The following is a 23,677-nucleotide window of genomic DNA, read 5'->3' on the forward strand; positions in this document are numbered from 1 at the left end:
TGTATTAGAAGATCTTTCTCTCCTCCTCCTCCTCCTCCTCCCTTTTTTCTCTCCTCCTCCTCCTCCTCCCTTTTTTCTCTCCTCCTCCTCCTCCTCCCTTTTTTCTCTCCTCCTCCTCCTCCTCCCTTTTTTCTCTCCTCCTCCTCCTCCTCCTCCTCCCTTTTTTCTCTCCTCCTCCCTTTTTTTTTTTTATTTCTTTTTCCTCCTTTGCGTTAGAGGTCTAGGGCTAGAATTATTGCTCTCGCTCTACCGATCGCAGTGATACCTCATGTGTGGTTTGACTACTGTTTTTCATTTGCGGGCGCTACTCACATATGTGTTTGCTCCTGCGCGCGAGCTCGTCGGGTAAACATCCCTTGTAATAGAAAGAAAAGCATGACAGGTCCTCTTAAAAATGAAATCTGGGGTCAAAAAGTCCTCAGGTCTCATATTTGGACTTAAATGCAATAAAAAAAAAAAAAAAAAAAAAGTAATTTTGAAAAAAATTACATTGGGAAACAAAAATTTTTTGCCTTTTTTAAGAGGTATGGGTGGAAGTGACATTTTGATGTTGCTTCCGCCCTCCTATGGTATAGACGAGTGGGGGCCATCTTAGCCTCACTCGTCTCTATACCCAGGCACAGACAGGACCCGATCGCCTCTGACGGCTCTGGTAAGCAGCGGAGGGCACAGGGGATGGCACCTCTCCCACCACCGATAACGGTGATCTTGTGGCAAACCCGCCGCGGAGACCACCATTATCGTACACACGACCGGCGCCTGAAGAGATGGATATCTCGGTTGTGGCAGCAGGTTTACCGAGATATCCCTCAAAAAATGGACGTACATCGTGCGCAGGTCGTAAAGTGGTTAAAGTAAAACAATAAAAATTAAATATTCCTTTAAATATCATGCCTGGGGGGTGTCTATAGTATGCCTGTAAAGTAGCAAATGTTTTCCCATGTTTTGAATAGTACCACAGCAAAATGACATTTCTAAAAGAAAAATTTGTCATTTAAAACTTGTCGCAGCTGTAATGAATTGTTGGGTCTCGGCAATATAGATAGAACTCATTGAAATAGCATGGGATTCCCTCCAGTCCATTACCAGGACATTTTGGGTCTGGTATGAATATTAAGGGGAACCCCAAATCCAAAAAATCTGGAATGGATGGATTGTAAGGGGAACACTGCGCATTTTAAAAACAAAATGGCATTGTGGTCCATTCCCCCTCCCCCCATACTAGTGCTGGGGGAGGCTACCCTAAAGCACCCTCCCCATGTTGTGGGCATGCGGCCTGGTACAGTTCAGGGGGGGGGGTGCTCTCCTGCACCCCCCCCCCCCCCCTTTCCTGTGGCCTGCCAGGTTGGGTGCTCGGATAAGGGTATGGTATGAATTTTAGGGGGGACCCCTATGCCCTTTTAAAAAAAAATAAAAATAAAAAATTTCCAGAGGGTTCCCCTTCCATATTGGACACAACGGGCCTGGTATGGATTTTATGGGGATGCCAAGCAATTTTAAAAGAGAATTTTGGTTCAGGGTTCCCTTTAATATTCATACCAGACCCAAAGGGCCTGGTAATGGACTGGGGAGGGGGGTACCATGTTCTTTCTTTTTCAATGGGTTTTATCTATGTTGCCGAGACCCAACGATTCATTACAGCTGCGATCAGTTTTAAAGTGGTTGTAAACCCTTACAAACAACTTTGACCTACATGTAAGCCTAGATTAGGGCTTGCCTGTAGGTCCAAGAAATATCTCCTAAACCTACACGGTTTAGGAGATATTTGCCGAAAGACAGGCACTGATCGCGCCGCAGTTAATGGCGATGTGTCGCGAGTGGCGGCTCCCGTGCACATGCGTGGGAGTGACGTCATCGCGGCTCCGAATGACAGCGCCGGAGCGGCAAGACCCACCAAGAAGATGGAGACTTCGGACTACAGGGGACAGCGGTGACTTTGCTGGCTCCTGTGTCAGGTAAATGACACATAATAAATATATATAGTTCACTGCCCTTGGGGGGGGGGGGGGGGAGGCAGTTTAAAAAAAAAATGCATTGCTACATGTCCCCTGGGGAAGGACCTGGGTCCCCAAACAGTGTTTGTTTTTTTTTTTGTTTTTTTTTTTTTTTTGTTTTTTGGCAATAACTTGTATATAAGCCTTTTAAAATGAGCACTTTTGATTATTCCTGTTCGTGTGCCATAGACTTAAACGGTATTCGTGTGTTCTAAATTGTTTTGCCTTTTAGCATGTTCTGCTGTGAACCAAGCTGGGTTTTCGGCTCATCCCTATTGGTTATAGCTTCCTTTGCTAAGTGGAATGTTATCAGTAGCCCAGAGGTGCCACATATTCAGTGCTTATTCCCTGTGGGCTAGCGGTTAAAAATAAAAAATAAAGCGCAAGATGTGTTTCTAAATGTACATCTTTTTCTCCACAGGAGGATGTTCCCAACACTCAGTGTGGATACGATGTTAGGCTGAAGCTGGTAAGGCTGGTTCTTGGTAGCGTTTTTGTCACTGCCATCATGAATTGAAAGCATGCTTGGAATGGTTTCAATCCTTTCATATTGGCTTGCATGACCATGTATTTTTGCACTTCTTTTAAAATAAATTCATTAGCATTTCAGAGCTAACATACTTGGGACTCTCTGAAGCTTTTTTTTTATTTATTTGTAATTTAATTACATCAAGATTGTAGACTTGTGGGTATCTTGGAGGCATGCTGGTAAGGTTTTTGCCAAAGATATAATTGATCTGCCAAAAATAGCTGCTCATTATGTGACGGTCTGCATGTGTTTTAGGTCAAATGGCTTATTAGCCTTTCTTACCAGGGTAAAACTGGAAACCATATTATACAAGGCTGCTCTTTTGTGAAGCATGATCTTGCTGAAGTAAGTCTACCATTATCTGCTCATTTGCCAGTAGCATTGGGCTGCAGAAAAGATGAAACCTTCTCCTCTTCTGAGACTAGGGTTCAGTGTATATACACATCGATCAGCCATACCTTTTTATGACCACCCATTGAAATATTGAGTAGGTCCCCTTTTTGCTGCCAAAACAGCCCTGATCCATTGAGACCTCCTGAAGGTATACTGTGGTATCTGGCATCAAGTCACCAGTAGCAGATCCTTTTTAAGTTTTGAGGTGAACCCTCCGTGGATTGGACTCGTTTTTTCAGCACATCCCAGAGATGCTTGATTTGCATTGAGAACTTGAGGAACCAGGTGAACACCTCGAACTTGTATTCCTCAAACTAGTTCATGTACCATTTTTATGGTGTGGCAACAATGTTTAGGCAAGTGGTACCTGTCAAAAGTAACATCCACGTGAATGGCAGGGCCCAAGGTTTCCAGCAGAACAATGCCCAAAGCGTCACTGCCCTGCCAGCTTGCCTTCTTCCTATACTCTGTCCTGGTGCCTTCTCTGCCCCAGGTAAGCAACTCGCACACACCCAGCCATCCAGATGATGCAGATGAAAATGTGATCCATTGCTCCATGGTCTAGATCTGATGCTCTCATACTCAGTGTAGGCACTTTGGGCTGTGGAAAGGGGTTAGCATGGTTACCCTGAATGGTCTGCGGCTACGCAGCAATCATACTGCGATGGCCATTTTTGGCCATCAACTTCAGGGACAACATGTTTACTTGGTGCCTAATGTATCCCACTATGTTTTGGATACTAGTGTAATGAGATAATCAATGTTTGGTGAACTGATTTGTGGTCAAAAAGTTATGGTTGATTAGTATTAGTTGCTTGGTATGCTCCTGTCTGGGACAATTCTCTTCAGCCCAGGGTAACTGGGTTAGGATGCATTGATAGAATTGTGTAATGCCTGGGACACATGATGAAAAGAGATTGTGTGATGTACGTTGGCAGATTGATTCAGACTGTTGGGAAGACTGAAAGGGTATAGAACCTGAGCATAATATACAGCACACAATGCTTAAAGTATTTTGAAAAGAACACACTTGTAAAATGGCCCCATAACTTTAAAAGACTTTGAATACTTGTCTTTCCATCTACATATCTCTTTTCTCCCCTCAGCACCACTTTCTAAGGTAGAAATCTACTGCACTCCTAAGAGAAACATGCACTTCTGGGAGTGTCAATCTCATGAGTCCCCCCCACAGCTCACCCTCTGCATATTGCATGATACAGTAATGGTGTGGAGATCAGCAAAATGAACCAGTGAAAGCTGCAGGAGGCCCAGGAAACTGAGCCTCCTGGAAGTCCTTCCTGTGTGCATGTGATTTTTGTAAACTAAATCGTATGCACCATGCACTAAGATTTTTTACAAGATTAAAACATTCAGGGAATCTTTGGTTACAGTGCTACCTCTAAGTGGGGTGAAAAAAATATATATATATTTTGTATGTGTGTGTGTGTGTGTGTGTGTGTGTGTGTGTGTGTGTGTGTATGTGTATATATATATATATATATATATATATATATATATATATATATATATATATATATATATATATATATATATATACATACATTTTTAAACTGTTTCCTCATATTTAAATAACATGCTTGTTGAAGTAAAAACAAAATGATATCTAAAGATTAGTTTTCTATTATGTAGCATGTGGCTGTATAGTCTGCAATACTTGCGTGTGTTTTTTGTAAACTCATTCAATGAATGCAAGCTGAGATACCATGCACTGCATTGATGTATGCACACTGCCAGCAAGAACGAGTCCTTACATTTTAAAGAGCACCTGTCATTTCAAATCCATCATGGCAGCGCTTGTTGGTGGGCTTCCCGCTCACCTGCTGCTGACACATCCCTCATCTTGTCACTGCCGCATCACCTGCCGTCCAGTTAAAGTGAATGGGGCTGTCGGTGAGACAACAGCGGGTCAGAGAAGGAGCCGCTGTGGGACAGATGACAGTTGCTCTTTAAAAATTATTTAAATCAATGATTTTTACTAGTGATTTACTATAAATCATCTTGCTTTAAATCAAAACCACAATCAAATCTAAGAGGTACAGATTTTTCTGTATGCGATACTCATTAGCAGTATAGTTTGTGTGTTTTGGTGCTTTTTTGTGGTGTTAATAAACGATTATTTATCCCTTGTGAACAGGAGTTGGAGCAGCAGAGTTATATTTACACCAAGGGATGCGTGGGCCAGTTTGAGAAGTGGTTACAAGACAATTTAATAATAGTAGCTGCAGTTTTTGTGGCAGTTGCATTATTGCAGGTTTGTATTCCAATAATCCTCCATTCTGGCCAAATATGTTTGCATTTCTTTTTTTCTCTTTCTATAAAGTAATTTTTTACATACTAACCAATTACAATGTATGCTTTTGGCAGTGTTACTTTATCAGTTTGAATTTTAGATATCTGCTGGCATCTACTGTGCACTGTTAAAGGACTAAATACAAAAAAGTTTCCCAGCTACTTTTCACTGTCCATTTGCAGGGCAGCTTGGTCTGGATGTAGATGTGGAAAGTGTGGCATTACTACATGTACAGAGATTTATTTGTGGGTTTTCTGCTCCATGCCTTCTGTAAAAAACAGAAAACAAATATGGTTGCGCTCTATACCTTTTTATAACCTTATAAATGTGATAAGTTAATGATAACTTAAATATAACTTAAAGTCCCAACAAAAATGCCCCAAGAACAAGCAGGAACTGAAGACGGTTGCAGTAGAGGCCTGGCAGATCATCACCAGGGATGAAGCCCAGTGTCTGGTGATGTCTATGCGTTCCAGACTTCAGGTTTTAATTGACTGCAAAGGATTTGCAACCAAGTATTAAAAAGTGAACATTTTATGGATGATTGTTAATCTGTCCCATTACTTTTAGTCCATTTAAAAAGTGTGAGGCACATATACAAACTGCTGTAATGCCTACACCGTTCACCTGATTTGGATGTAAATACCCTCAAATTAAAGCTGAAAGTCTGCAGGTAAAGAACATTTGTTTGTTTCAAATCCATTGTGGTGGTGTATACAGCAAAAAATAAAATTGTCACTGTCCCAATATTTATGAGCCTGACTGTATATAGTGTGACTCTATAAATGTTCAGTGGCAATAAGTAGAGATTCCAGTGACAGTCAGTCAAACTTTTAATCGACCAATCTCTAACAAATAATGAGAATATCAGCTTGTGATCAGTTCCAAGAAATCAATGTGACTTTGCTTGCAGACCCGCCATCACAAGAAGGGTGCGCTAAGCCACAGGCATCACTTGTCTGTGCAGCTGGTAACACCCAGCCAGGGCCCTTTCCTCAATGGCGTTCCGATATCGGTCCAGTCAATGCATCTGTAGGGGGATCTTCTGGTCTGGACTTTAACAGAACAAATCCTCTGCTAGAAGCTTGTGTGCAACTCAATGCATGATGATGTAAACGTGGCTCGGAGAAAAAAAATTAAAATAAATAGCCATAGGTAAAACCAGTGACAGTCAAACATAGAGATATTCAGTGTCCCTGCAGCCTGTGACATCACCGGTGCATATGCTTTGATGGAATGGCACAGGTATGCCGTTTCTTCAGAGTCCGGTGCTGTAAACTCCTTCACGTGATATTGTGGCTCAGCCACTTAAAGGACCAGAATGAAGGATGGGAGGATGGAAGCCCTGTCGGCAGCGACAGCGGCCACTGGGAGGGCTTAGTTTAAAGGTAAGTTTTTCATAACGTGCTAGTATACTTCTTCCTAGCAGTGACAGAACGCCGCTGGAGGCAAGTTTTATTTTTATTTTTTTCATAAAGTGCTAGTATGTGTTGCCTATGTCTTTACCTTGCAGGGAGAAGGTTGTGTGTTGTGTCCCAACCCTTCCCCACAACTTTAGCTTTGCTTTAATGCATTCTATGCATTTAAAGTGTAATTTAATAAAAATATTTTTACAATCAACACACTTGCCTTTCTGTACAATGGTTTTTGCACAGAGCAGCCCCAATCATCATCTTCTGGAGAGCCCCCCCACTGGTGCTCCTGCCTCCAAGTGCTCCCATTTTGAACTGCTTGCTATGGGGGCACTTGTACTGGCTTTATTCCAAGCCGGGCTCTGCTCTACCCCTGCTCTCTCCTCACAGTTGGCCTCCACTGCTGCCTCCATATACCGTGAGGTGATGGCTTTCAGGCACAGGGTAAAAAAAAAAATGCTTTTATTCTGATTATTTCAGCTTTGTTTGAACTTTTTGGTTAGCATCTGCATCAGCTTTTTTAAACTCTTGCAGACACGGATTGGTTAGATGTTATGTAAGTTCAGTTTGACATGTGCCTTATTTATAGGGGGACAGGTCTTGGCCTTTCATGTAGAAGGCAAAAAGGATTAAAACACCAGTATTGTGAAGCAGAGATGCAAATTTCTGTTGGGAGTTTTATAAATTTTGCAAAAGAGATAAACAAGAGTTTGATGCTAAAAAAATAGGCATCAATTGGACAAAAATCTAACTATTTTGGGTGGGGTTCTCACTAAAGTGACACAATTCAGATTTTTAAAAAGGCAAAAATTTATTACAGTATAAAGTTTTAACTTGCAAATCTACCTTCTATTGCTCTCGGCTTCCTTCAAATCCCCAAACTCCTTTGTGCTACTGTGACCTGACTTCTGTTGGCGGGCAGCTACCTTTTGTACTCTGGTTCCACTGTATGTTTGAATGTAGCCACCCTCTTTACTCCCCAGATGGACTGGGGACTATGGACCTGGGATTTGTAGTGTGCGTAGAGCAATGGACATGAACCCAACTAATATGCACTGGCTGTATTCAAACAAATGGAAGTGAGGGGGAGGCAGAGGCTTGGGAGCTCACAGAAAATGTTACAAGAGCCAGAAAAATGGGAAGAAAGGATTTCCTTTAAATTGGATTACAGGGCCATTATGTAGTGGATGTGTATATAGTAACTTTTGAAAAATATGGATATAATTTATTTTTTATTAAAAACGTGCATGAAATAAAGAGGTTTTACTTTTTTGTCATGTTTTTCAGATTTTTGGGATCTGCTTGGCTCAGAATTTAATTAGTGACATTAGAGCTGTGAAGGCGAACTGGTGACACATTGCCCTGAATACCCCTGAGCCTCCTGGACACTGTAGCCTGCCTTACAGGACTGAACCGTAACAGCAGAGACTACTCAGCATGAACTGATACTGGAATACCTCCCTGTACTTTATAGTATTACTTGGAATGTTCTTGAGTGTGGATGAGGTGATATAAATGCAGCGTGTTCTGTCCTGCTGATTGGGGAACAATGACGTCCATCTGTGCAACAAGACCCACATAAATCCAAACTTCCTCCCCTCCTTGGAGGGGCCGGCATTGGAAGCAAAGGTGTAATATATGTGCATGTATCATACAGAAAGGGCAGTGTGACAGTGATTTATATTTATAAATATATTATATATCTATATAACAAACAGGAGAGACTACACCCCATTTGGACCTGACATGTCTTCTAAGCCATGAATCTGGAAGGGACTACTCTTGTATAAAAACTGCTTCCAGGATGGTGTGGAGTGTCCACCTCTGAACCCTGGATTGTCAAACACTGGAGCTTTTGCAGCATTTATAGTTTGGTATTCAATAGATCATCATTCAATAGAGCTGCTGATGTGCGCCCCTTTTTTTTTTTTTTTTTTTTTTTTTAATTTTTTTTTTTTTAAGGGGGAGAGGGGTGGTTTGTCATTTGTCTGTGGATTTCTTTGTACTAGACTGGTGATGTAGGCCTTGGTTAACGACATTGGAATCATTTTACTTGACTGTAAACTAATTGCTTAAGGTATCAGGCATAAATTGCATAGCCCAATAGCACTGGAGGGATTGCTGTACTGTAGTACCTCCAAGCCAGATACGGCATAGTTTTGGATCTTCACCCCACCCATCACCCCCCTTTTCTTTTTTTACCCCCCAATATGTGCTTGCCTAATGGCCTTGGTTTTCCCTTAACATAATTGCATGTTATGCGCTATATATAAACATTTACTGCCATCTTAATGATAAAATTGTTTACAATTTTTTTTTTTTCCCTTAACTTTCATAACTGCTAGCAGCCAGCTATTTGTTCACCATATTTTATGAAAAGCCTGGATGCCTGACAATAAAATGGGCTAGTTGATTGTATTGGACAAATCTTTGTTCCCTTTTTATATCTTAGAGATATCTAGTATTTTTGTTTTGACACACTTTTTTATTTTTTTTAATTTTTTTTTATTAAGCATCCATTCTATGCTCTTCTTTTATATCCTACATGTTTTTTTTTTTTTTTTTTTTTTTTTTCCTCCTAACAGAGTACATCTTGATTCTCAAGACTGTAACTTCAAGAAATTGGTCCGATGCCGTGAGAGTAGATGCAAAACGGCAGACTTGCGCCCTTTTTTATTTTTTTTCCTTAACTTGTTTTGTGTGATGTGTCAACGTGGTTCCCTGGTTAGTCGTATAGACCAAATTAATCATTCCATACCTTGAGGCTACATTCCATGTACAATGACCAAGGTCGTACTTTTTTTATGCTGCATTTTAAATCTACCCAGCCATTTTTCTGCACAAAACATTTTGACTGTTTATAAGTATCCCTTTATCCTTCATTTCAAATTTGTGCCCAGATCAAGGGTTTTCAGCTGTTTTTCTAAAGTAATAAACTATTCAGATTTGTAAGGTCAGGGGAGCCTTCATATTTACAGCAGGCTTTGAACTGAAGCTCAGTAGCCACTGTAAATTGTGATAGGCAGTTTTACAAACAGTGGCAGTAGGCTTTGAATCCTCTAATAACAATGCCATAGAGCCTCTGATGTCACTGAGTCCTAGATAGATGAGTTGCATTTCCTGTCAAAACTGCCATTTTGTGAGCTGTAACCATGTTGTTCACTCTGTAAATGATGTGAACATGTTTAGACTGGGCTCACCTATATGCACTGTTGGAATGACAAAAGGTTGTGTGTGTATTATTTTATTTTTATTTTTTTCATGATTACTTCACTTGCAATCCATTTATAATGTCTTGTATAAAAAAAAAGCAAGAAAATAATCAAATATTGCCCTCTTGTGGCTATAACTCAAGCTAGGAAAAGCTCATCTCCCTTTTTTTTTTTTTTCTTTTTTTATGTTGATTTGTTCTTGGTTGTCTTGCAAATTAGGCCAGTAAAAACTGCACTTTCTCATCCATTAAGGGACACAGGAATTCTATGTTGACAATTGGGTTATACTGTTGCCTACAGGAGATGGGACATTGGCTAACAGAAAAAAAATGTAAGCCAGACTTCTTTTTTTTTTTTTTTTTTTTTTTTCCTCTCCTTTTGAATTCCATAAACATCTAGGTTTATCGCCAGGTCCACAGCCTAAGGTGTGACCCGGTTTCTGATGAGTAAGGTCCCTTTCATATGTACCAAGACAAATGTGTGTCCTTGGAAGCGCTAAATTATGTCCAAAGACCATATAAGAAACAAAGAAAATACAAACGCAAAACTGAGCACACTGGATTATGTAGATAAGAACGTTTTTTAATAAATAATGGTAGTGTTGCAATAAAGTGGCTTGATTGGGGTAGACTATCAGGAATACCCCTTCATGTCAGTCAAATGCTGAAGATGTTCTCACTTGGTAGCCAACCACAGGAGAGAATATTTGCAGGAATGGTAACCTCTGAAGTGGACGCTACAAAAGCCATGGAGAAACAAGTGTCTTCGGTATCAGTCTGTGTGACCCAATTTACATTGGATGGCTAATCCTGATGAAATGCCCTGCTCAAGCCACTTTTAATTTCATTTGTCTGTGTTTATCTGCACAGTGACCTTTTTGTGGTGTGTGTGTTTTTCTTTTTTTTTTCTCCCCCTTTAGCAGTCAATCTTCACGGATTGATCTTGTTTCCTTAGTTTCTAGGAGCCCTCATTCTATACTGGTAGGAATTGGTCCTATAGAATGGTATCCTGCATGGATTTACACTTTCCTATTCAGGAATGTTAATGCTCAGATGCTGCTGAAACTAGAATTGCTCCACTCCTGAGGAACCTCCTGACCTACAAGATCAACAGGGATCCATTCCTGCTATTCCCTTTTGTAATAAAGACCTAACTTTTGTGATCTCCTTCAGAGCCTTCTGTTGCTGCTTGACTGGACTATGTCCATCCTAGTGCCTTTTTTTTTCTTTTTCTTCAGGCACCTCCCCGTTTTGGAATGACCAGCCTTAAAGCTGGTTAGTTTTCCAGAACCCTTCAGGTAAGCCTAATATTTGCAAGCATCGAATAGATCAGGCTTCTCAGGTGGTCAGTGTGGGTGGCTGTGGCTCAGGCTCACCTTCAGGAGAGGTTTCTTGGCTCACATCTTTAAGTGTGATATCTTTCTTATGCATGGGGAAAATTCTTCCCCCTTCGATTTTCAGGGCTTTTAGAGTGCCAAAGGAATACCCTCCCAATGTGTGTTTCTTTTTCTTCTGATTCTCAATTTTTCAGCCTTCTCTTACATTTTTGGAGCCTTGGTTCAAGATGGGATATGAAGCTGGTCTTTTTGGAACAAAATGTTGCTGGTGCTACACGTCAGTCTCATGATGTAGTTTCCCCACTCTGTATGGGCCATGCCTGTGGGTGCATCCCTATGCTTAGGGCTTCAATCTGGTTCTGCTTTCTCAGGGGATTCTGAGATGTGGTATTTTGACCTGGTCTCTGTTGGACATCACTTAAGTATTTCAGGGCCTTCACCTCAGGAAGTTTGGTGGTTAGGTAGTCCCTCGCTGGATGATGCAAAAGGCAAGACATCTAGCACTCTTCCATTTTGGGTGGTCTCCACATAGACAAAAGGGTATACAGCACATGGCTGTTCATCTCCTGTGTGATGGGAAGTATTCATCACTAGATGACCCAGTGCTTCCTAGGGTTGTCTGCAGCTAGAACACATAGGGATCCTGCTGTCAGTGGCCCCTGGTGTATTGGTGTATATCTGGAGACTTTTTTTTTTTTTTTTTTTTTCCCCAATTCAAGTTGGGTCCTCTCCTCAGTGGCTGATGTGAAGCCTAGTTGAAAGTCCTTCTAGATTACTTCTTTCCTGCCCCTTGGCTGAGGATGTTTTGGTGGGTAATCGTGGGCCAAATGCTTCCAAGAGCACGGTAGGCAGGTTTGAAAAGTGCCTCTCAGACCTAGAGATGTTTACAGGTATTTAGGTGGATGGATCCCTGCTCCTCCCTTTTGTTCTTCCAGTATCTTGTGCACCAGTCTGGGTTGTAATATTCGTATTCTTGACTACCCAAGTGCCAGTGTCTCCTTTCACCATTTTCTTCTTTCAGTCAGTCTTAGTTGGAGAGTGGGTACCTTGTTTGATTTCAAGAGTTATTTGGCTATCTATGGAAAATATCCTGCTGTGAGGAATCTCATGTCTTGTGGATATCTTGCTGCAAGATTGGTTGCCTGTCCTGGAAATCTCTCCTCTTATTTTGGCTTCTAAGGGTTAGCATTATAAGGCTTCAGCCTTTTCATGCAGACCAGCTGGAATATTCCTTTTTGAACCCACTTTAGTTGACCAAACTCCTTTCAGGGGATTTGTTATTCTAAAGCCCCATACACACTATATCAGATTTTCTGCTGATTTTTGTCTTCAGATTTAACAAAAAACATGTAGTGCAAGGGCCTGCCTGATGGCATACACATTGAAACTCCTAAGGTTTGACCTCATATATGGTTTTGGTAAATCTGAAAGAAAAAATCAGCAGAAAATTTTTGTCTTAATACTTGTCTTTCTGTCCACGTGGTCTTATTTGTCTGGTTCTGCATTGACCCACCTGTCTTGGTAGCTTGCTAGTGGGTTCCACAGTGTTGGGCTCTGTGTTCATCAGGTAGGGCCATTCCCAATGGCAGGGGCATCTCTGGTCTGGAGAACCAGGTTGATCTCCTCCTGACGTGTTTTATTTTTTTATTTTATTTTTTTATGTGATAATTCGGGCATTGATCCTGAAGTTACCTCTATTAGATGGTTCCCAGTATTTTGGATTGGTCAGGGTTGCCTTTTACACACACTGACTGTTTCTAAATCCTTGTGTCCCTCAATGGATAAGCAATTTTTATACTTGCCATTTAAAATTGTATTCGTGCTGATCTCTGAGCGATGCTGGTCCCACTCTGTATTTTTATTTTGTGGTTGAAAAGGGGGTTATATAGAGTTGCTTAAAATGTTTCTATTTACCAGTGTCCCAACCTTCTGCAGGCAGTGGTTTAACATGATGGTTTCTTTCTCAAAAAAAATGATAGTTTAGCTCAGTGGTTAGCGATTTTGGCCTTGCAGCACTGGGGTCCTCAGTTCAAAGACTGATTGGGGAGCACCATCTTTAATGAGTCTGCAAGTTCTTCCATTGCTTGCATGGGTTTCCTTTTGAGTACTCCGGTTTTTCTTTTCTTATGCTAGACAGGCTGAAAGGTTTAATTGGCTCTTTTCCAAATTTTCGCTCCAGAATGTGCAAAAACGTGAGGTAAGGACCTTTTTTAGCTTGTAAGCTCCTTGAGGGCAGGACTGATATGAATGTACAATATGTAAAGCACTGTGTAAATTGTTTTATATAGAGGAATAAATTCCTGTGTTCCCCAATGGGCAATTTTTCTGCTTTCCTGTAGAAGCCGTTGTCTGCTAAAATGCAGATTTTTTTTTTTTGTCTTACCTTTCTATGGTCCCTAAAAATTGTGAATGTTTTCAAATGTGCACGAGTTCCAAGACTTGCTAGTCCTAACTAACAAGTTGAACGCTCACCTCTCCAGCCGTCCACACTTCATACTGCTGCACAGAGTTCAGTGGATAATCAGGAAATCGCAGTGCAATGTTACTGTACAAATTGTTTGACAAATAAAGTCCTAAGACTTTACTATGGAGGTTTTTTTTTCTTCTTTCTTTGTCTATTTACTGGAGCAAGAAATGCATGCTCGACAGATTACTTGCATTGCATTTCTAATACAATTGCATTATGCTAGTAAAACGCATTTAACCACTGGGGGGAGCTGCTTACCAGCGTACTACTCTTGCTTGGCCAAGGTGTAACTTGGACATTGGATACGTCTGTACTAAGTAACAGAGAATTGTAACATGCCATGGATAATTAACGTATTTTGGTAATAAGTTCTAGCCTACCTCCTTCTACTGTAGTTTTTTTTTTTTTTTTTTTTTTTCTTTCTATACTGGTCTTTTCAGAACCATGAACTATGAACCAAAAATACACGGTCATTTTGGCGTTTACTGAAAGATCTAAATTCCTATAAAGCCTTTTTGAATAAGCAAAAATGTTTTGTTATTTCTAAATGGTTTAGGACTGATGACCATATGCAAAACTAACTTCAATGTTATGGAGCAATTGGCCTGTTTAGTATGAAAATGGAAGGCTCGGTTCACTAAGCAATAATGCATGTGGTCATGTGCCATGACTGACTGCTGTTTTCAGACATTTTCACTTCTAGCTCTGAACTGCTGAAATCCATTCTGATAGAAAATACTAAGCTGTTATAGCCTAGTGCATTTTGGATTGAATTGAATTGTTAAACAACCTTTCACTTTGCTCATACTAGCCAGGATACATACTGTTTATGGTGATTTTCAGTACAGCTGACGTTTTGCCTAATATGGCAGAGGTCAGGTTCACTAGTTCAGGTGAAGGTGCAGTGTGTCATATAGCTGACTATACAGATCTGTACAAGAGGCATTCTGAAGTGTGGGTTGTGTTGGTGCCCCCCCCCCCTCCCCCCAACCTAAAGCAATTTGCATTAGTTAGATTTGCGACTTTTCATTCCCTATAGAAGAAAACATTTTGCTGAGTTTTTCATCCTGTGAGACTGCATGAAAATTTGTTCTATGCAAATGGGGGTGAAAACTGGCTTTTTTTTTTTTTTTTTTTTTTTTTTCTTCTTCCGCTCAAATGTTTTTATTTATACGGAATATAGACTTCTAGAGAATCATGGCCACTAGATGGCGCTGTTGATCATAGGAAATACTCCTTTTATGATTGTCGGCTTCAACTAGTGGCCATAGTGTGGTATTTTCCTGATTCACTCTATTCTGTATGAATGGAAAACCTTTACCCTGAAGAGAAAATGACCTGATTTTAACTTTCATTTTTTTTTTTTTTTTTTGCGCTGCTTTAACTGACAATTGCGCAGTCCTGCAATGTGGCTCCCAAACAAAATTTACCTCTCCTATTTGATCACCTCTGCGGTTTTTAATTTTTGCGCCATAAACAAAAAGGGCAACAATTTTGAATTTTTTTATTTTTTATTTTTTTTTTATTTTTAAAAACTACCTGTACGCCCATTTGCCTGTCTACCATTCTGCTGACGTAAATGTTCGTGCGGCGGTTGGCAAGAGCATTGCATTTAAAGATTAACTGAAATTTTCAGTACCTGCTAATTTCTCCAACTTGAAAAATAAAATGCAGAGGTTTTGTCAGGTTTTTGTCTGTGCCTCTGTTAAGGAGAGTCACCCATACTATTTGTCCTGTTTACCAATATTGAAAGTAAAAGAAAATCCCAAATTTTGAGTTGTCTCCAAAAAAAAGTAATAGAAGGGGCATCTTCCAATGGGGACATTAGTTCTGGTAAACAAAACATAAAATGTGCCGCGCTTCTTTTGCCCAGTGCAAATTGCCAAAATACTATGAAGTATAATCTCTGCGAACAAGTGATTATGCACACCAATGTAACTGTACAACACTGTTGCAACAATGTTGCTAATACACCATATAAATAAAATACAAATCTATACACAGTATAATGTAAAAAAAAGGGGTGGCAACTGATCAATCTAGTGATAAATTTCATAAAAATTCCAAAACTGTGTATATTCAAAATCGCCAAAAATGTGAGACCAGGAAAATATAAAAATATAAAATGCCAAAACCAAAAATGTGAAAAATCTAATGAAATATGAATAACAGTCCACTGTATAAATGCCAACACCGTGATTCAGTGAAATAAAATACTTCATTAATCAAAGTAGTGCTCCACCCAAAGTGAGATATACAAATGTGCTCACCAGATAAATTTGGCCAGCAAGTGACCATCAGGCATGGAATAAGATCAGTGTGAATTCCCTTCAATCGATGGAAGCTGTTATTGTAGCGAACATACCTATCGATTGAAGGGAATTATATCGGTTTGTTTTTTTCATTTTATTCTAATAGTATCGCACTAGTTCTAGGAGCAGCACTGGTTCATGATTATTTAATTATTCTTCACATGTTGGCGCGGATCTCCTCTTCTTGTTAATCATATACACAGTATAAGTGCTAAAAAAAAGTGTTGAGATGATGAATAACTAATGCAGTCTCTGATGTGACATCCAGTGAATACAATCCTATTTAAATGTTATGGCTATCCACTAGTGACCCCTTGTGGTTTTCACACCATTACCTTGGCTTCTCCCCTACATGTCCTAGTGGCGTAACATATAGGCGAGGGGCAGCAGTATGGCATGGTGCTTGTACCCTTCAGGAGAATCTGTGCTGGCAGCTTGTGAGGTGACACAAATGCAACAAAGATTTTAAGCGGTTTGGTGCGCTTCAACACCTGAAAAAAGATACGCGTGTGGATTTTTTTTTTTTTTTTTTATAAATTGTGCTTGGTTGTACGATATTTGCACTATTGGCGATCCTTTTTGATGAGACACAGCGGTGGCATTAAGGAGGGGGAACAAGGAGTTAATGCAAGCATTCTTTGACCCCCACTTAAATGTGGGGTCACATTTGTGCAAGTGAAAGCACCCCCAAAGGGGGAGCATGAGTGAGGTGGTGCACTGACAGTTTAGTTGAGTACGTAAAACTGAAAGAAAATGAAGTGAAAACCACAAGGGGTCACTGGTGGCTAGCCATATGGCAATTTTAAATAGGATTGCCTTCACTGGATGTCTCCATATTTATCCATTGTCTTAACGCACACACACAATTTTTTTGCTCAGAATGCAGGTATCAGAGATGGATGCATTGTGCTCAGAATATAGGCCCCTTTCCAAAGCAGTGTCCTCTGTATCCCCCCACACCCCTCCCTCCCCATAGCACTGTCCTACCTATGTATGTACAGTCCTCCACATTGCCATGCTTCATCGCCCGAGCCCCTGTACAGGAAGCCCCTTTCCAAGCCCAGGAAGGGAGGCTCATTCTTCTCTTCCTTGGTATTCAGAGGCATTGCGCGCTGCTTACAGCAGACACTCCGTGTCCTTTCCACTGGGCTGCCCTCAGTGCATCCAGGGGGTGCTTTACTCACATCTGCAGCTCCACTGCCCGATCGCACTCATGAAAGGAAGGGAGCCACACGTGGGACTCCACACCTGCACACCAGTGCAAGTGACTGCATTGCTGGGGATTCCCTCCCCTATCCTGGTGGCGCTCTACGTGCCCACAGGGAGGGCTCTGCATGCCAGCTGTGGCACGTGTGCCATAGGTTCGCCATCACTCCTCTATTCCATTGATCCTATTCGGGATTCAAAGGCAGAGCCTCCTTTCCTTGTGGAAGAAAGTAGTGCGGAGACTGCAGAGGTTTTTCTTTCTCCTGCGTTTTTTGGAGGCGCAAGCTACAGCCTCACACCCAATTGCATTCTATTGTGGACACACTGGGCTCCTTCACAATAACTTTACCATTTGGTAGGTGTCATTGCCACCATCTCCTGCTTTAACCCTTTGAACCCTGCACTAGCACACCGCAACTGGATTGAATGCAACGTGGCCCTACTCGCCTAATCCCCCAAAAGCAGAAGGGGCATAATTCCTGCCTCTGCCACTATGCAAAGCACACCACCAGGTGTACACCCCCTCCACCTCTCCACCTAGTGTAAATGAGCCCTGATTGACACTGGGATTGATTCACTAAAACTGGAGAGTTCAAAAATCTGGTGCAGCTGTGCATAGAAACCAATTGGCTTCCATGTGTGTTTTTGACAAAAAAAAAAAAAAAAAACTTAACCTGACGTTAGAAGGCGATTGACTGCTATGCACTCTCCAGTTTTAGTACATCCAATCGTTGTGCACTAGTCTGCCAAACGGATCAAACAAGTCCATGTAGGTACTAAAAAAAAAAAAAACTTGCTAAACCAAGAGACTTTTCTCTAATACATGAGCAAATTGTGCACTTTTGAGGGAGCTCTCCTCCCAAATGCAAATACCTTTTCTTTTTTTCTTTTTTTTTTTTTTTCCGCTGACCTTTATCCATAGGAAAGGAGTTTAAGAAGAAATCTGCTGTTCTGGTGCTGGATTCTACCATTTCAGTTCTCAAACAATTCCTGCCCTGCAGCGAGCTCTTTCTGCCATGTCTGTCTGTTTCTAACTGGACAAGATCCATGCATAGAGCCCAGGGCTCTGTGTGAAGTCCCTGCTCTCCTAAATTACACCTGGTGCCTTCATTATTTTGTGTTTTTACATTTTAGAGTATGTAAAGCCTGGTAATGCAGCGGGCTGAACAAAAAAAAACTGAAACTCTCAGGTGAAGCTGCTGTAATAACTATGCAATGTTAGTACATCAATATCCCCTGCTAAGCTATTGTGCCCTAAAAGGGAGGGGGGGGGGGGGGCATACCCCCACCCCTTTTACTGTTGGATGGGCTGCTGTACACATGGGCTGCATGTGGGCCAGTTTCTATTGAACCAGCTGATGCTGTCTGACATTTGGCCCCTGTGCATGGCACTTAATTCACCAACTCTTTAGAATGTCCTGATCTCTGCATATGTGCAGGATGTTGGGGCTAAAACTTTTTTGCTGAGCATGCTTATAAAAGCTCCTTTCACACATGCTTTTTGATGGTGAATGCCAGTTTTTGGGAATCCTTTTGATAACTTCTTCAATGAAGTTAATTGGGGGGGGGGGGGGGGGGGGGGGTTGTGTGAGTTCTCCTGCCACACAAAAAAAAGCCTAGGTCTTCTACTGCTATGGCTACTACTGCTCAGATCTCCGCTTTCATACAAAGGCTTAATGCCTCCTTTCATTGCAAGCCCTGCACTCCCAAGCTTGCCCAGAAGCCCCCATTGCAATGAAGGAGCTGGGGGGGATGTATGTTGCCATTTGCACCACTCTTGATCTGAGACCTCCTGGGCCTCTGCGTCTAATCTGCCATTTCAGAGGCATACAAAATCATTTCTATTCTTGCCTTTCTCTTTGGTCTGAATCTGCAAGATAAACACAAGTTATGGGGATGCATATTAATAATTGCCTGTGACATGCCAAATGAGCTCTGCGCTACTGTCATATCAAAATCTCTATTTCATTTTTTTGTTCCATATCTACTCTAAGATGACTGCCACCATAAATGCCCACAAACCAATAAATGCGTTACAATATAAAATGAAATGATCTACTCTACCCCTACAGCTCAAGTTAAGGCGAACGGAGTCCTCTCAAGTCCATTCCCCATTGGGAATGGAACGAGACAAGGTTGCCCCCTCTCGCCCTTGCTCTTCGCCCTCTCTTTGGAACCGTTTCTCTGTCATGTTCGACGGAACCCGGATATCTCAGGCTTAAGGATTGGTGCTTCTCACTATAAGATATCAGCCTATGCGGATGATCTTTTATTTTCCTTGACTAATCCCAGAATCTCGTTACCGAACCTCCTTAGAGAATTCCAGCTCTATGGGGCGATCTCCCACCTGCAAATAAACTTTACTAAGTCCGAAGCCATGGGCGTAGCAGTACCACCTCGAATCCTCTCTGATTTACGGGCCAATTTTAGCTTTAAATGGACGGACACAGCTCTGACATACTTAGGCACGAAAATCCCGGCAAACATTGCCCAGACGTTTGCTCTTAACTTTCCGCCCCTACTGACTAGGTCTCGGTTACTTTTGGAACAATGGCGGGGAGGTCTCCACTCCTGGTTTGGGAGGTGTAACCTCCTAAAGATGAACATCCTACCCAAGTTTATTTACCTTATTCAGGCCCTGCCCATACATATACCTCCTCCTTTTTTTTTTAGACAGGTACAGTCCCTTTTCACTAAATTTGTCTGGGCACACCAGAAACCCAGGCTGCGCTATGCGCAGCTGACGCTCCCCAAACGTTGGGGGGGACTTGCGCTTCACGATGTGCGTAATTACTACTTGGTGTCCCACTTGGGGAGGATCATTGACTGGGGGCATAATGGAACAACCAAACTCTGGGTGCAGCTTGAACAGGCCCAGACCCACATACCCTTGAAAGGAGCGCTGTGGTGCTATAGGGAACTCCTGGCACCTCTAAAACTACACCCCCTTATTGGCACGACGCTGAAACACGGTCATGGTGCCGCCGCCAAGGCGGCCCTTATTTCTGAACTCTCTCCCCTGCTCCCCATCTTAGGTCATCCAAGCTTTGAACCAGGTCCACGCTATACTACCTACGCGTCTCTGGTTGAGGCCGGCCATGACACTGCGGCCAGTTTCCTGGCGGAGGGGAGATGGCCCTCCTTGACGGAACTCACTGTGGCATCAGGGACATACCGCCTGCCATTTTGGTCGGCTTTACAATTACATCATTTCCTACACTCACTGCCACATCCACGGGACTTCGCACAAACCCTGACGCCATTTGAGAATATGTGCTCAACGACTGACCCAATGACCCATGTGCTTTCCCGGACCTATGCCCTGTTGTCCTCACCTGTAGACCCCCCTGTACTACCCTGTTTGCTTAACTGGGAGCGGGACCTTGACCGCGAATTCTCACCGCTCCAAACGAACCGTATTGTTACTCTAGCCCTCAAATCTTCTCTTTGTACCAAGATGCAGGAAACCAATTTTAAAATCCTTACCCGTTGGTACCTAACACCTACCAGGCTGAGCAAGTGCTATCCTTCGTCCTCGGATCGGTGCTGGCGCTGTAATGAGGAGAAAGGGACTCTGCTCCACGTGTTCTGGTCCTGCTCCAGGCTGCGGTCGTTCTGGGTGGAAGTCCGTCGTGTAACCCATCAGTTCGCGGCCTACCCCATCCCGGACGATGCCGCCTTCTTTTTATTGCATCTATCAGTGGTCCCCCTTAAAAAGTATAGGAAGTCCCTTATATGTCACCTTCTCAATGCAGCTAAGGCGTGTATTCCCCTATACTGGAAGCGCAGTGCCCCACCAACAGTGGCGCACTGGTTGCGGAAAGTGGAGGACATACGGAAATTGGAGGACCTCATCCTTACTGCTCAGCACAAACAAGAAACATATAAAAAAACATGGGATAACTGGTGCCTGTTTATATTCTCCGCGGAAGGCCAATCCTTGCTAAGGTCCTGATTCTCCTTTGCTCCCGTTTGTGGAACGGATGACTCACTCCACCGCCGTGTCTGTCGGTCTACCCCCCCCCCCCCTTTTTTTTCCTTTTTCTTCTCTGTCCCTTCTTTCTTTCCCCCTCCCCCAACTCTTCCTCTCCACCCCCCATTCCTACCCTCCTAACCCTACCCTTCTCCATCTCCGGTGGCTCTGGTTCCCTCCCTGTGGTTAGTCGGAGGGGGATCGGAAACTGTACCCCACTACTGTTGCGTTACACGGAGCTTGCAGGTTTACTGTTCCTACTCTTTGCGAAAGCAAGGATCTCCTTTATATCCTGTTGGTTTATTGTCTCTTGTTCACTTCACTGTTTGAGTGACTAAGCGCTCTTGATACCGTATTATTTTCTGTATTGGGGGCTCTACTTGTTTTTTGTCTTTCTACTGTTTGTATTGTGGGGTACTCCCCACCGGAGTATCTATCTAAATAAATAAAATTTATATTTGAAAAAAAAAAAAATGAAATGGCTCAACTCCAAAGAATGCAGATTCAGTGGGAGCCCTGTGTATGTTACCTGCCACCCCAAATATCCTAAAAATTGTAAAAAAAAAAAAAATAGGGGGTCCGGATGTAAACAGTGGCAGACGTCTATTGTGAGAGCTCTGCTAATCCTGCAACCTAATCCGCTGCCATCCGCACTTATTTGGACCTGTTGGGAGCCAGACACCTTGCCCAGCTGACCATCTAGGTGCCCTGTGGGGTTTGGAGCCAATATTGCCCGGAGATCCTGCTCTGGGCGGCCCGAGAGCCTTTTTCCCTGGACACTCGCGGCCGCCATTTTGACGATCCGAGGCCTGCCAACACCAGCCTTCATCCACGCAAACCGGGAGGTAGGGGATCCTCATCCACCCTCATATCCCTCTCCTGCATCCTCTCTGTACCCTCCGGTGGCCCGGCTGAGCTAGTGGAGCCTGCGGATCCCCGGTGTGTCCTACAGCGGTCATCCCGCGGAGGTGCGGCCGGCCTGGCCTTGGCTCGGAGGAGCGGGCCGTCCCTCTCTTCGCCTGAACAAGACTCCATCCCAGGTATATACAGTGCTGGGAGGGACAGGGAACGGATCCAGGCCTAGAGAAGCAGCCATATTGCTCCACCCGAATGCTTGTGGCTGGGTGGTATAGCGGCCATCTTGGTACACCTGGGCGCGGGGCTGCCACTCGCCCATAGCCAGGTCACGCCCCTCCCTCGCCTGATGGAGATGCCCAGGCTGCCACACCACTGTCTATAGTGTGGCACATCTATAACTCGGTCCCCAAAGTGCCTGCAAAGAGGTAACACGGCCCCTGGCCTAGCAGTGGCCATCTTGCTCCACCTGGCTTACTGATGTTATAGCGGCCATCTTGCTCCACCCAGTGCTGCTATTCATGCCTAGCCATAGTCCTCCCCCCTCCTCGGCCCCAAGAGCACCCCAGATTGTCATACCGCTGCCCTGCAACACTTATTCCAGCTCTCCCCTGCTCCCCCCTGCTCTTACAAACGCCTGTAAGGAGGGCTGCTCCCAGTTCCAATTCTGTGGCCATCTTGCTCCACCCGGACACTAACACTGCAACAAGAGCCCACTTCCACCGCCAACACGGACCTCATTAGCTGCTTTCCCACTTCACCTATGGGTGCGTGTGGCTGTTGATGGCCGGCTGACGATATGTACCGCTGAGCTCTGTGCTATCCCGACAACTGCAGGCTGTGTTCCCCACTAATCATACCCGACTTGATGATGGCGGCTTCCAGCTCTCATCCTGCTGACTTTGCTGAACCACAACAAGGCTCTATCCAACGTTACCTACTTCATACAACCTCACAAGACTCCCGTGCAGGGAAAGACAAGCTCTCGACAAGCCGAACCCCAGGCAAACTGAAGCCTTCTCCACCGACTACAGCGGCTTTCCCTACCACTGGGAACAACTCTGTTGCACAGCCGAATCCCCCGATGGACCCTCCGGATCCCCTGGCCGGATTTGCACTGTCCCCTACCACAAACGTAGACGTTGTTCCAGAAGAGACGCCTTCCTCAGCCTTGAGCAGGGCTCCGGGCTCCACATCCACTGCCCTACTTTCTGCCTTCAGGGCTGACTTTGATTCCTGGGCCTCCAAAATGGAAACTTCTCTCCAAAGTGAACTGAATGCCCTCAAACAACGAGTTTCGGCATCGGAGACTGCAATTTCTACAATGGACACCACCCAAGAAGATCATACGGCCCGTATAACCGCACTTGAACTTGCATCTACGGCTCACCTCTCCCGGTTGCGGCAACACCAGCTCCGAATAGAAGACAGTGAAAACCGGAGCCGCAGGAATAACATCTGGCTGCAGGGTGTCCCGGAGGCAACCTCGGGTACTGACCTCAAACCCACTATTATTGCTATCCTAAATCAGGTCCTGGAGAGGGAAGTTATGTCCCCTATCGAATTGGATAGAGTGCACAGAGTTGGGGGTGGGGGGGGAGACGGCAGGGATCGCCCTTGTGATGTCCTTTGCTGGGTACACTACTACACTCTGAAGGAGGAGATCTTATGCAGGGC

At 43.4% G+C, this 23,677-nt stretch overlaps 1 protein-coding gene across 1 annotated transcript in view; it reads left to right on the plus strand.

The window, feature by feature from the left end:
- Positions 1-9,057, plus strand: part of TSPAN17 (tetraspanin 17) — a 61,698-nt gene extending 52,641 nt beyond the window's left edge. Inside the window, exons 6-8 of the mRNA XM_077472418.1 lie at positions 2,416-2,463; positions 5,072-5,188; positions 7,927-9,057. Of these exons, the coding sequence (XP_077328544.1) occupies positions 2,416-2,463; positions 5,072-5,188; positions 7,927-7,992 (231 nt within the window). The 3' untranslated portion in view covers positions 7,993-9,057. The remainder of the gene's footprint in view (positions 1-2,415; positions 2,464-5,071; positions 5,189-7,926) is intronic.
- The last annotated feature ends 14,620 nt before the right edge of the window (positions 9,058-23,677 follow it).

This window comes from Lithobates pipiens, unplaced genomic scaffold (assembly GCF_037356315.1).
Source record: "Lithobates pipiens isolate NorthernLeopardFrog02 unplaced genomic scaffold, aLitPip1_a1.2 Scaffold_8, whole genome shotgun sequence".
NCBI classification, from domain to species: domain Eukaryota; kingdom Metazoa; phylum Chordata; class Amphibia; order Anura; family Ranidae; genus Lithobates; species Lithobates pipiens.